General features: G+C 40.1%; 1 protein-coding gene across 1 annotated transcript in view; it reads left to right on the top strand.

Moving 5' to 3' along the window:
• LOC138663150 (oocyte zinc finger protein XlCOF6-like) overlaps positions 1-14235 on the top strand; it is a 69483-nt gene extending 55248 nt beyond the window's left edge. Inside the window, exon 7 of the mRNA XM_069749295.1 lies at positions 11001-14235. Within this exon, the coding sequence (XP_069605396.1) occupies positions 11001-12688 (1688 nt within the window). The 3' untranslated portion in view covers positions 12689-14235. The remainder of the gene's footprint in view (positions 1-11000) is intronic.
• The last annotated feature ends 640 nt before the right edge of the window (positions 14236-14875 follow it).

Raw genomic sequence — 14875 nt, 5'->3', positions numbered from 1 at the left:
ACACCTCCAGCACGTGTCTGGGGAATTGCGGAACATCCTATTGGGAGTGAAACAGGGTGGATAAAAATCAATGTTTTTTTTTTAAAAAAATCAAAAAAATCGGATTTTTTTTTTTATTTAAATCGGATTTTTTTTATTTAAATCGGATTTTTTTCAATAAACTGCTTTTTGAGGAAAATATTTTACCATCCAAAGGTTCTTCCATCATGAGATAAAGCTGAGTTGTTTAACTCAGTAGAATAAAGGCTGTACAGTGGGGCAAAAAAGTATTTAGTCAGTCAGCAATAGTGCAAGTTCCACCACTTAAAAAGATGAGAGGCGTCTGTAATTTACATCATAGGTAGACCTCAACTATGGGAGACAAACTGAGAAAAAAAATTCCAGAAAATCAGTCTGTTTTTTTAACATTTTATTTGCATATTATGGTGGAAAATAAGTATTTGGTCCGAAACAAAATTTCATCTCAATACTTTGTAATATATCCTTTGTTGGCAATGACAGAGGTCAAACGTTTTCTGTAAGTCTTCACAAGGTTGCCACACACTGTTGTTGGTATGATGGCCCATTCCTCCATGCAGATCTCCTCTAGAGCAGTGATGTTTTTGGCTTTTCGCTTGGCAACACGGACTTTCAACTCCCTCCAAAGGTTTTCTATAGGGTTGAGATCTGGAGACTGGCTAGGCCACTCCAGGACCTTGAAATGCTTCTTATGAAGCCACTCCTTCGTTACCCTGGCGGTGTGCTTTGGATCATTGTGATGTTGAAAGACCCAGCCACGTTTCATCTTCAATGCCCTTGCTGATGGAATGAGGTTTGCACTCAAAATCTCACGATACATGGCCCCATTCATTCTTTCATGTACCCGGATCAGTCGTCCTGGCCCCTTTGCAGAGAAACAGCCCCAAAGCATGATGTTTCCACCACCATGCTTTACAGTAGGTATGGTGTTTGATGGATGCAACTCAGTATTCTTTTTCCTCCAAACACGACAAGTTGTGTTTCTACCAAACAGTTCCAGTTTGGTTTCATCAGACCATAGGACATTCTCCCAAAACTCCTCTGGATCATCCAAATGCTCTCTAGCAAACTTCAGACGGACCCGGACATGTACTGGCTTAAGCAGTGGGACACGTCTGGCACTGCAGGATCTGAGTCCATGGTGGCGTAGTGTGTTACTTATGGTAGGCCTTGTTACATTGGTCCCAGCTCTCTGCAGTTCATTCACTAGGTCTCCCCGCGTGGTTCTGGGATTTTTGCTCACCGTTCTTGTGATCATTCTGACCCCACGGGGTGGGATTTTGCGTGGAGCCCCAGATCGAGGGAGATTATCAGTGGTCTTGTATGTCTTCCATTTTCTAATTATTGCTCCCACTATTGATTTCTTCACTCCAAGCTGGTTGGCTATTGCAGATTCAGTCTTCCCAGCCTGGTGCAGGGCTACAATTTTGTTTCTGGTGTCCTTTGACAGCTCTTTGGTCTTCACCATAGTGGAGTTTGGAGTCAGACTGTTTGAGGGTGTGCACAGGTGTCTTTTTATACTGATAACAAGTTTAAACAGGTGCCATTACTACAGGTAATGAGTGGAGGAAAGAGGAGACTCTTAAAGAAGAAGTTACAGGTCTGTGAGAGCCAGAAATCTTGATTGTTTGTTTCTGACCAAATACTTAATTTCCACCATAATATGCAAATAAAATGTTAAAAAAAACAGACTGTGATTTTCTGGATTTTTTTTTCTCAGTTTGTCTCCCATAGTTGAGGTCTACCTATGATGTAAATTACAGGCGCCTCTCATCTTTTTAAGTGGTGGAACTTGCACTATTGCTGACTGACTAAATACTTTTTTGCCCCACTGTATTATCCATATTGCTATGTTTGAAACAGAATAAAAACCTGTCTGTAGCGCTATTTTCCTTTTTAGAAAATCTTTCTGTGAGAATTTACTAATGCGATACTCCGCTTCTCTCAATACCTGTGGGGGATACCCTCTATTAGAAAAACGAGATTTTAATTCGTTAATTTGTTCTGCAAAAATCTTTTCATTGTTGTTTATCTTGCGTAATCTCACCATTTGGCTATAAGGCAGCCCTCTTTTTGTGTGCATCGGGTGTGCGCTACCAAAATGCAACAAATTATTGGGTGCAGTTTGTTTTTTGCATACTTTAGTTGTTATTTCTCCTTCTATAACCTCTATCTTCACATCCAGATATTCTAAACAATTAGCTCCAAAACATGATGTAAAAGACATATTTTCAGTGTTAGAGGCATTCAGATATTCTATAAATTCATTAAATTCATACTTACTGCCATCCCAAATTATCATATCGTCCACAAATCTAGTGTATAGACGAATATGCTTCAGAAAGGGGTTATTGATGCTGTAAATATAAGTCTCTTCAAACACCGCCAGAAAAAGATTAGCATAAGTGCAAGAGGTGGGCGTACCCATGGCAGTCCCCATCAATTGTTTATACCATTTGTCCATGAATTTAAATGAATTATTCGAGAGTATGAAATCCAAACTCTCCAAAATAAAAGAAATAATATCCGGATCCAGATTTCCATTTTTTTAAATTTTTTGGACTGCTGCTAACCCCTTATCCTTAGGAATACGGGTATATAAATTTACTACATCAATTGAGGTTAAGGAGAACGTACATTGCCAGTCTATATCTTTTAAAGCTGAAACTAGGTCACCCAAGTCCTTGATATAGGATGGAATTGTGTGCAGAAGGGGTTTAAGAAGCCAATCTATATATTGAGATAACCACTCTGTGACGGAATTTATCCCAGAAATTATAGGGCGTCCAGGTGGTTCTTTTAAATTTTTATGCACTTTTGATATGCTATACCAATAAGGATATTGAGGGAACTCGGGTAACAGACTTTCAGCACGTTTTCTGGGCAAAATCCCTTTTTCTACATATTTTCTAAGTAAAGATCTTAATTTCGTTTTGTAATGTTGAGTAGGATTGCTGGGCAATAACATATACGTCTCCTGATTATTCAATTGAGTAAGGGCTTCTTTTATGTAGTAATCCCTATCTAAAACCACAATATTACCTCCCTTATCTGCTCTTCTAATGACAATGTCATCCCACTGTTTAAGCTCTTTCAATGCAAGGGACTCCCTATTGGTTAGATTTTTACACGGTGTCTGATAACAAATAGCCTCCACATCTTTAATCACCAAGTCTTGAAATAAATCTATAACATTCCCTGGAGAAATCGGGGGCATAAAACAAGAACTCCCTCCTCTAAAAGGTTTTATCTGGACCTCATGAGTATTCTCCCCATGGGTTCTCCTTAACCTCAATTGATGTAGTAAATTTATATACCCGTATTCCTAAGGATAAGGGGTTAGCAGCAGTCCAAAAAATTTTAAAAAATGGAAATCTGGATCCGGATATTATTTCTTTTATTTTGGAGAGTTTGGATTTCATACTCTCGAATAATTCATTTAAATTCATGGACAAATGGTAAACCAATAATTTGTTGCATTTTGGTAGCGCACACCCGATGCACACAAAAAGAGGGCTGCCTTATAGCCAAATGGTGAGATTACGCAAGATAAACAACAATGAAAAGATTTTTGCAGAACAAATTAACGAATTAAAATCTCGTTTTTCTAATAGAGGGTATCCCCCACAGGTATTGAGAGAAGCGGAGTATCGCATTAGTAAATTCTCACAGAAAGATTTTCTAAAAAGGAAAAAGAAAGATGTCCCTAAACAGGAAAATAGCGCTACAGACAGGTTTTTATTCTGTTTCAAACATAGCAATATGGATAATATAATACACTCATCAATACGAAAGAACTGGCACGTATTACAAACAGATAAAGAGTTAACTAGTATCCATACCAATGCCCCTATTTTTGCTTATAAGCGCACTCGCAATTTGGCTAATATACTCGTGCATAATAGAATCTCTATACCTAAAAACAGTTGGTTGACTAATAACCCGTTAATAGGAAATTATAAGTGTGGAAATTGTAGATTCTGTCACCTCCATATGTCTAATAATCCCATTCAAATAGGTTCAATAACACACATAGTTCAAGATTATATTTTTTGTAAGACCAATTTTGTAGTTTGTTTTGTTCTGTCCATGCCGATATTTTTATATTGGTAAAACAATTAGACCGCTGACAATAAGATTTAAAGAGCACAATAACTCTATTAAAAACTGGTAAGGGCTGTTTGAGATTGATCCAACATATGAAGGAGAAACATAACGCTAATCCAGATCTGCTTAAGTTTGCTGGTCTAGAAGTTGTAAAAAATCCCCCACAAGGAGGAGATCGTAATAAAATTTTATTGCAAAAAGAAGCCAGATGGATTCTTGATTCTAACGCACAAGGTCCAATTGGATTAAATGACAGGTTAGACATGGCGGTTTTCCTATAAATTTAAAAATAAGGGTTAAAAATCCAGGTACATGGTAGGAATGTTCCTAAATAAATATTATATGGTCCTTGTAGTTGCAATCTGTTTAAGAGATATGATTACTAATTATTAATTGCACTTCACATTATTTTTTTGTCACTTTGTGTTAAATCTTTTTGTATACATGCTTGTATGCTTGCACGTCAGAACCCTTTAAAAAGGAAATGACGCATGGTAATCAGTCACCTGGACCCGTTGAAGCACTCACCGTGCGAAACGGCCGTTGTCCTCTCTCCACTCCCGCACCCTCATGTATGACCTGATGTCTTAACGGATGGATTTTATCATATTTTTGTCACTTTCCAAATAAAAGCTCACGAATTTCTACAGTTTACAAGGGTGAGTGCCGCACATTTCTTTTGTTCTATTGGACTGACATATATCCACTTTGTGACAATTTGAATCTCCTTTTTTGGGGTGAGACTGCACCAAAACTCAGGCCCAGTGTATTACACAACACAATGTAAGTGGCAGAAAGTGGCTGGAAGATATATGAAAAAATACAAGGACTTTAGTACAATTTCCATCTCCCTACAATGATCTCAGGACAAGTATGGCATCTATAAAAAGGACTGCTGCACACAAAAGTGTGGACAAATAAAGATAACTGTGTAGAAAGGAGCAACAGGATTTTTGCTTTTAAAAAAGCAGTTGGTTTGCACAGCAGCGTGCAATCAGTAATGCAGCTATCAGGGAGCCTTATAAGGCAGCCTAATAAGCTACAGAGCTGATGCACAAAAATATAGCCTCCACTGTCCCTGCAAACAAAGGTGGTGTTGGACATTGGAAATCGCTACAGCACAAGCGGTTTGGGGGTTAATCTTCCCTCCCTAACTATATCCCTTCTTCTGACGAAGCTGCAGCAACCTCTCCCTATGCTAAGATCGGCAGAAGAAAGATGGCAGTCGGCGTGCATGCCCCTTTATAGCCCCTGTGACGCCGCAGAAAGCAAGTCAATCACTGTCATGCCCTCTAAGATGGTGGGGACCGAGACCTATGTCATCACGCTGCCCACGCTCTGCGTCCTCCTTCATTGGCTGAAAAATGGCGCTGAAAGCGTCATACGAAACGTGACTTTGGCGCGAAGATCGCCGACCTCATGGCTGATCCCACACTAGGATCGGGTCAGGTTTCTGGAAACCCGACTTTGCCGAAAGTTGGCGTTTTTTTTTTTAATATGTCCGATCCGTTTCGCTCAACCCTACCCCCGAGTTATGCATTCACTATAGTGAGGCAGCAGAGTTGTTCTTGACTCAGTCTGAGCGCTGTTCAACAGTGTTCTTCTTTTCGAAAGTACACAAAACTGTGGCCGAAGGCACTTTTTAGCAATCCTAAAAAGACAGACACCGCCGGATCACAGGTGAGACGGCGTCCATAGTGCCTCCATCTGCCTCATTATAGAAACTTCCACTACAGGTTCCATCTGAATCAAGTATTTCAGAGATTTACAAGGAAACCCCCCTGTAAGTGCTCAGTGCAGAGCGCAGGATAAATGTGAGCCTTACTGCGATCATTGGGAGGCAGAATGAAAACATCAACACAGGTGAAGAATTGGTTTTATTTATTTTTTACGCCGTACCTCATGCGATATAAGTGATTGGGCGTCTTTATTCTTTGGGTCGGTGTGATTACAGCGATACCAAATTTATATTGGGTTTTCATGATTGGCTGCTGTCACTCACTAAACAATGTTTTTATTGCAAAAAATAGTTTTTATATCACCATATTTTGGGAGCTATAATTTTTCCATATTTTGGCCCACAGAGTCATGTGAGGGCCTGTTTTTTGTTAGACGAGTTGACGTTTTTATTGGCACCATTTTCGGGCACATGACATTTTTTGAGCGCTTTCTGTTCTTCGTTTGGGAGGCAGAATGACCAAAAACCAGCAATTCAGGATTTTTTTCCTTTAGGAGGGTTATGCCGTTCCTTGTATAGTAAAATTGATAAGGCAGCGTTATTCATTGGGTCAGTACGTTTACAGCTATACCTCATTTATATCTTATTTTTATGTTTTGGCGCTTTTACACAACACAAACCTATTTAATAGAAAAAATAATTATTTTTGCATTGCTTTATTCTGAGAGCTATAACTTTTTTATTTTTCTGCTGATGGAGCTGTATGGTGGCTTGTTTTTTGAGGGACAAGATGACGCTTTGAGCGGTACTAATTTATATCTGTCTTTTTTATCGCATTTTATTCCATGTTTTGCGGTATGATGATAAAGCATTGTTTTTAGCCTTGTTTTTTTATTATTTTTTCTGGTGTTTACTAAAAAGGTTAACTAGTGGGACAGTTTTATAGGTCGGGTCATTGCGGATACGGTGATACCAAATATGTGTACTTTTATTATTTGCATTTTTTTCCATACAAATATTTATTTATGGATATAATATCTTTTGATTTTTTTAATTTTTGATTTTTTTTTTAAATATTTTTACAATTACTTTAATAAAAAATTTTTTACTCTTTTTTTACTTTGTCCCACTATGGGACTATCATTTTTTTGCAGGTCGATCGCCTCTACAGCATGGGGATGCAGCAGCATTCTCATACTTTGTAAACTGTCAGATCTGCACTGACAGAGAAAGTTGCACTTATAATGCACTGCGCATGATCAGCAAGTTTCCTATCGCTTGTGACCCGGATATTGTCATCCCAAAATCCGGTCATCATGGCAACGATCAACACCCCGCGTCATGCTGCACGGTCTCCGATCCAAAGGCAGAGGGGCTGTCAGCCCTCTGCCGGCTCCCGGACTGCTGTAATTGTGTTTGATCGCAGAATTCAGGGGTTAAAGTGCTGGGAGCACTGCATGATGGCTCTTGGCAGTTAGTGCCGGATGTCAGCTGTCAGAATCATCGTGCGCGTGGGTGATCCTGCTGATGTTATAATCTGTCCCTGGTCAAATAGGCCTAGGACACATTGATGGATTATTACGTCCGGTGTCAGAAAGGGGTTAAAAAAGTACTCCATTGCTTCTTCCAAATGCCCGAGATCTAAATTTAAGACACCTCAGCTCTACACTATTATAAATAGTTATCTTTGAATGTCTAATATTTCATCTTGAAACTCATCTGACAGAAATTATTGGCCAATACAATAATTTAGATTGCCATGAGCTACCGAGCCACATACTCTAATTACCCCAGAATAGTTTCACCACTTGTTACTCATTCTTTGATTATGAAGACTGTTGAGCTTGATCATTTCAGTAGTTGTGTTGTCTATAATCGCAGTTTTTCATTACAGTAAATAGTGTCCAAAATAGAGATTGTCTTGCTAATCGCCCTTTAACCTTTCTACGTGGATCTGGACTTACACAGAGACCACTATTCTTGGGCCATGGTGTCACCTGCTGTTCTGTGGTGTAAGATGGCAAGAGGAATAATCCAGTAGTTGGGTCAGAACCAGGAGGGCAGAGAAAATACAAAATCGGAAGACACGAGTAGTCATTAAATGGCCAGGGAAACAACAGGAAAGAATCCGTGTCCGTGTGCTCACGTGGCACATCAGTGTGGCACACGTGCGGCAGCCGTATGCCGCCTGAGGACCACATGGACCGTGCAGGAGAGACAGCACTACAGTAAGCGCTGTCCCCTGCGTGTGGTGCTGAAGGCGGCATTCATCCCTTCTGTCCTGCTCGGCTGAAAGCAATGCTTGCAGAACAGAAGAGATGAAAAATGACGTTTTGTTATTTTTGTTTATTTTTGTTTTTGTTATTTTTTTTCTTTAAAAATAAAGTTTGGCCGTCACCAACCGCCTCCCACCCCTCCCCACCCCCTGTGCGCCCGCCCGCTTGCAGAGGAATACTCACCCAGGTCCCGCGATGCCTCCTCTGTGTGGCAGCTTGTCCTGTGTGAGCGGTAATATGGTGCCGCTCATTACAGTGATGAATATGCGGCTCCACCCCTATGGGTGGAGGTGACCCCCAAACTTTATTTTTAAAGAAAAAAAAACAAAACGTCATTTTTCATCTCTTCTGTTCTGCAAGCGCTGCTTTCAGCCGAGCAGGACAGAAGGGATGAATGCCGCCTCCAGCACCACAAGCAGGGGGGACAGCGCTTACTGTAGCTCTGTTTCTCCTGCGGCGGTACGTGCACACGGAGGAGAGTGCACACTGTTCTCCGTGTGCACGTGTGCTTGACGCTTTGCGGACCGTGCTGCCAGAGAAAAGTGGACATGTCTCCGTGTTTTGCACACGGACACACGGTCCGTGAAAACACGGAGACATGTGCATAGACCCATTCATTTGAATGGGTCTACGAGTGTCAGTGTCTCCGGTATGTGAGAAAACTATCACTACACGTACCGGAGACACTGACGTGTGAAACCGGCTGTAGCGTGTGGTGCTTTACAGTTGGCTGAAGGAGGGCGCAGAGTACTTCAGCTGGACAGTACACACCCTTATTGCTAGACTGGATGGAACTACTGGTCCCAGTAAACTAATCTTAGTGGCTGGACAGAGCCTGCGCCAACCAAAGCTTCTGATTCTGATGTCTTCTCTATCATCAGTGCTGCCTGCAGAATGAATAAGGTGGTATTTGGTGACAGAAGCAGACGTCGCAGCAGCAAATCCCAGATGAGATAGGACATTGCATTTTCAAAAGCCCTAATATGACAAAAAAAAACAGTCCAGTAGAAATCCCCATAAAGTGACTCGATTTTGGAAATTATAACCCTCAGTAAATTAATCTATAGACGTATTGACTATCTTGACTCCACAGGCACTTTCCGGAAATTAGCACTTAGGGGATGTTGGAGAGTGAAAATTACACATTTGCCATTTTATTCCCCAACACATAGTTCCCAGATTGTGCTCCAGGAGACACACACACACACCATAAATTAACCCCTTCATGACCCTGGGTATTTTCGTTTTCGTTTTTCGCTTCCCTCCTTCCCAGAGCCATAACTTTTTTATTTTTTCCGTCAATATGGCCATCTGAGGTCTTATTTTTTGCGGGACGAGTTGTACTTTTGAACGACATCATTGGTTTTGCCATGTCGTATACTAGAAAACGGGGAAAGAAATTCCAAGCGCGGTGAAATTGCAAAAAAAGGTGCAATCCCACAATTGTTTTTTGTTTGACTAGGTTCAATAAATGCTAAAACTGACCTGCCATTTTGATTCTCCAGATCATTATGAGTTCATAGACACCAAACATATCTAGATTATTTTTTTATCTAGTGGTGAGAAAAAATTCCAAACTTTGCTAAAAAAAAAAAAAAAAAAAAATGCGCCATTTTCCCAAACCCGTAGCGTCTCCATTTTTCGTGATCTGAGTTCGGGTGAGGGCTTATTTTTTGCGTGCCGAGCTGACATTTTTAATTGATACCATTTTGGTGCAGATACGTTCTTTTTGGTCGCCCATTATTGCACTTTAATGCAATGTGGCTTTTCGAATTTTTTTTTTCATTATTGATAGATCGGGTGATTCTGAACGCGGTGATACCAAATATGTGTAGGTTTGATTTTTTTTTTTTTTTTTATTGTTTCATTTTAAATGGGGCGAAAGGGGGGTGATTTAAACTTTTTATATTTTTTTTATTTTTTTTCATGTTTTCTTAAACATTTTTTTTACTTTTGCCATGCTTCAATAGCCTCCATTGGAGGCTAGAAGCTGGCACAACTCGATCGCATCTGCTGCATAGAAGTGATGCGCAGATCACCGTTATGCAGCAGAATTACAGGATTGCTATGAGCGCCGATCACAGGGTGGTGCTCATAGCAATCCGGCATCAACAACCATGGAGGTCTCAAGGAGACCTATGGTTGTCAGGCCGATGCATCGCTGACCCTCAATCAGGTGACGGGGGGCAGCGAATAGCACATTTCCGGCCGGATGCGGTAGTTACAGCGGCATTTAACCTTTAACTAGTTAATAGCGGCGGGTGTGTCGCGATAACACCCATCGCTATTGCAGGCACATGTCAGCTTTACAAAACAGCTGACGTGTCCAGGCTTTGATGCGGGCTCACCGCCGGAGCCCGCATCAAAGGAGGGGATCTGACCTCGGACGTACTATCGCATCTGAGGTCAGAAAGGGGTTAAGTGGGTTCTCCCTATAATAATGTCAAATACATGGATGCTAAATGTAGTTTGGGTACACTGCAAGACTCAGAAGCGAGAGGGAGATTTGACTTTGGGAGAGCGGATATTGCTGCATTGGTTTATGGAATCCATGTTCCATTTCAAGAGGCTTTGAGCCAATAATAATGTGGAAACCTCTGTTTCTCCACTGACAAATTATGGTCTTGAATGGAGACTTGTTTTCTGTAAGATGAGTAGACATTTTATCAGAATTATTTTCACCTACATAACATTGTTTTTTTATTGCATATTTGGGAGGCAGAATGAACAAACAGTTGAACACCATGCTCTACTAGTTCATGCTATGAGGTTTTCTATTACACTGTGAACTGTCATTGTCTTGGTGAATAATTCAATATTTATTAAAAACTTGCAATTTTTACAGACAGTTTAAGTAAAAATGTTAAAAAAAATAAAAATTAAGGATATTTTATTTAAAAATTATTGTTTTTTTCTTTTAGCAGATGACTGTACCAGGAGATCAGAGGGACAGCTGACATCTTCAGTTTTTAAATCAGACGAGCTTGAGATCCCACAGGATACAATTGAAGTGAATGCCATTTTTCCAGATATACCATCATCCCTTCACAGCAAAGATCTACCATCTGATCCTTTGAAACAGGTCCTGTCTTCTGATTCATTATCGACTACTAAGGAAAGTAAAAGTCACAAAATAAGCATTAAAAAACTAACCACTCCAAAATCAAAGAAGCCATTTTCACCTTCAGAATATGGAAACAATTTTACCCTTGAAAAGTCTTTTCCTAAGCCTCAAAAAAGTCACACAGCGGAGAACAGATTTTCTTGTTCCAAGTGTGGGAACTGTTTTAACCGGAAATCAGATCTTGATAGTCACAAGAGCAGTCACAAAGAGGAGAAGCCTTTTTCCTGTTCAGAATGTGGGAAAGGTTATAACCAGAAATCAACTCTTGTTAATCACCAGAGAACTCACACAGGGGAAATGCCTTTTTCATGTTCAGATTGTGGGAAAGGTTATAACAAGAAATCAACTTTTCTTAATCACCAGAGAACCCACACAGGGGAAAAGCCTTTTTCATGTTCAGAATGTGGGAAAAGTTATAACCAGAAATCAACTCTTCTTCATCACCAGAGAACCCACACAGGGGAAAAGCCTTTTTCATGTTCAGAATGTGGGAAAAGTTATAACGAGAAATCAACTCTTCTTAATCACCAGAGAACTCACACAGGGGAGAAACCATTTTCATGTTCAGAATGTGGGAAATGTTTTAACCAGAAAGCGCATCTTCATAGCCACCAGAAAACTCACACAGGGAAAAATCTTTTTTCCTGTTCAGAATGTGAGAAATGTTTTGTGATTAAATCAACTCTTCTTCGTCATCAGAGAACCCACACAGGGGAGAAGCCTTTTTCATGTTCGGAATGTGGGAAAGGTTTTAACCAGAACTCAGCTCTTCTTATTCATCAGAGAACCCACACAGGAGAGAAGCCTTTTTCATGTTCAGAATGTGGAAAATGTTTTAACCGGAAATTACATCTTCTTAATCACCAGAGAACTCACACAGGGGAGAAACCATTTTCATGTTCAGAATGTGGGAAATGTTTTAACCGGAAAGGGAGTCTTGCTAGCCACCAGAAATCTCACACAGGGAAAAAGCTTTATTCCTGTTCAGAATGTGGGAAATGTTTTGCGATTAAATCAACTCTTCTTAGTCATCACAGAGCCCACACAGGGGAGAAGCCTTTTTCATGTTTAGAATGTGGGAAAGATTATAGCCAGAAATCAACTCTTCTTACTCATCAGAGAACCCACAAAGGGGAGAAGCCTTTTTCATGTTCAGAATGTGGGAAAGATTATAACCGGAAATCATCTCTTCTTACTCATCAGAGAACTCACGCAAGGGATAAGCCCTTTTCATGTTCAGAATGTGGGAAATGTTTTTTGGTAAAATCAACTCTTCTTAGGCACCATAGCACTCACACAGGGGAGAAGCCTTTTTCATGTTCAGAATGTGGGAAATGTTTTAACCGGAAATTTATTCTTATTAATCATCAGAGAATCCATACAGGGGAGAAGCTATTTTCATGTTCAGAATGTGGGAAATGTTTTAACCAGAAATCAACTCTTAATAAACATCAGAAAAGCCACATAGGGGAGAAGCCCTTTTAACTACAGGGTTGTCCATTACTAGGTAAACCCCTTGTCATTCCTCGTGTTTGGCCTCGCTAAAATAAAAACACTGATACTTACCTTCCACGCCAGGCCGTTCCAGTGGTGTCAACACTCTCGCTACAGGGGCTCATGTGAGGTTGTTACATAACACGAGCACTGCACTCAATCAGCACCACCTTAGTATGTATTTCATATCAACAGGCAGCCAGGTTGGCGGCTGTTATCTGACTTTGTCTTATTGTTCGATTAGTCCAAAGGTGGGGACAGTGACACTATCGCTGATTGGGAGCAGGGCTCACATGATGTAACAATCTCACATGAGCCCCGGTACCGCAAGTACTGGCACCGCTGGAAGACTCCTGCATGGACGTTTGTGTAAGTGTTTTTATTTTAACAGGACCAAACATGAGGCATTAGAAGGGATTGTCCTAGCAGTGACATTCAAAAATTACTCAGGAGAGAAACTACAGTATATATTGACAAATTGTACAAAACATATACCAGACTGTCGTATAATTAAATGAGAAAGGGAAATTGCATTAAACTTATATAAGACACACTTTTAACAAGAAAAACAGCTTGAAAAATTAGTGTGTGTCTCTTAATGACTGGAGGAATCTTCCTGTGACAAATGTGTCCTTCCTTATCACTGAGAGAACTGCTCTCTGTCCTCCAACCCCACACCTAACTGATTGGTACTGGCAGGAGAGGAAGGTACCAGGACCTGCACAGAGGCTGCATATCCTGAGTGAGCAACTGTAGAACCTTCCACCTGACTTGCTCAAGGACCTTTCAGATCATGTAATCAATCACATGACCTGGAAGGAACTGCAATATGGAGTAATGTATATACATTCTATGTGTATGCAAATGTTCATATGTAGCAGAGCTGTGTGTATGTAAGTGTGCATATTAAGGAGAACTTTGTATATGTATGCATACAATATGGAGCAGAAATGTGTGAGTATGTACATGTCTCTCACGTAGAACAATCTCAATTATTCATATTTAGATACTTTATTTATACCTTATTAAAAAGGAACTACTTGATATGATCCTGATCAGAAAAACTTTACAAATTGGCACTATAGAAATTAAAAAAATGTATATAATTCCTATGGCATATACATTAAATCACGTGTTAATAGATAGGTAGGTGGAAAGGGGTATGGAGCGTCAATCATTTCCCCATTAGTTATTCATCTTTATGTACCCTTCCTTGCCACAGAGGCTGGCACCCTAAATTGAGCATGCAAGTTGTGGCGCCCCCGCTTATCGTCTTCTTACCCTGATTACCCCTAGAACGTCCTCAGTGCTACAACCCCTCACAGCATGAAAAAGTTAAACCAAACATAGTTTTGTCAAATAGTCATCTGAAGAGATACCTGTAAATAAAGTGATAATGTGTTAACCAACAATATTTCTTACACTACATAAGAGGCTCCTTCAATATTTACAGAGGTATAATTCAGATATTTAGGACACCAAAAGATAGTGTCCGTGCCTCTAATAAGGTGCCAATAGTGCCACATTGTTGTCACAGAGAAGTAAAGTGACCATGCATGAAATTCACACATGGAAGGAGCTTTATAGGTAGTATAAGCTATGTGTGAATTTCATGCATGGTCACTTTACTTCTGTATGACAATACTGTAGCACTATTGGCACCTTATTAGAGGCACGGACAATTTATCAATTTATTTCATGAGCATTTGAATTACACCTCTTCTGTAAACATATAAAGCTTCTTCTATGTAGAACAAGCTATGTTTACAGAGATATAATTCAAATGTTCATGAAATAAATGGATAAATTGTCCGTACCTCTAAGGTGCCAATAGTGCTACAGTATTGTCACAGACAAAACACCTCTTCATCTTGTAAATAGCGAGTCCATTCAAAATGTTGTAGGTTCCAGCTTGTCAGAACAATGTGTATAGAATCCGCACATAGCTACCATTATATTGCGAACAGGTAAATTGTTTGACATGTGGTAATATAATTTATACCAAAAACAATGATTAATCTGTCTCGTTATATTGGACTTCTATTGTTCTGAACACTACTGTATATGTGATTTTTGGTGTGGGGAAAGCGACCAACGATCAGGCCCCTGCTGGGAGATCGTTGGTCATGGGGAATGATCAGGACCTTTTTTTGGTCGCTGATCACCCGCTGTCATCGC

Source organism: Ranitomeya imitator, chromosome 2, assembly GCF_032444005.1.
Source record: "Ranitomeya imitator isolate aRanImi1 chromosome 2, aRanImi1.pri, whole genome shotgun sequence".
Lineage (NCBI taxonomy): Eukaryota > Metazoa > Chordata > Amphibia > Anura > Dendrobatidae > Ranitomeya > Ranitomeya imitator.
The sequence above is the reverse complement of the archived record's forward strand: the minus strand, read 5'-3'. Positions and strand labels throughout refer to the sequence as shown.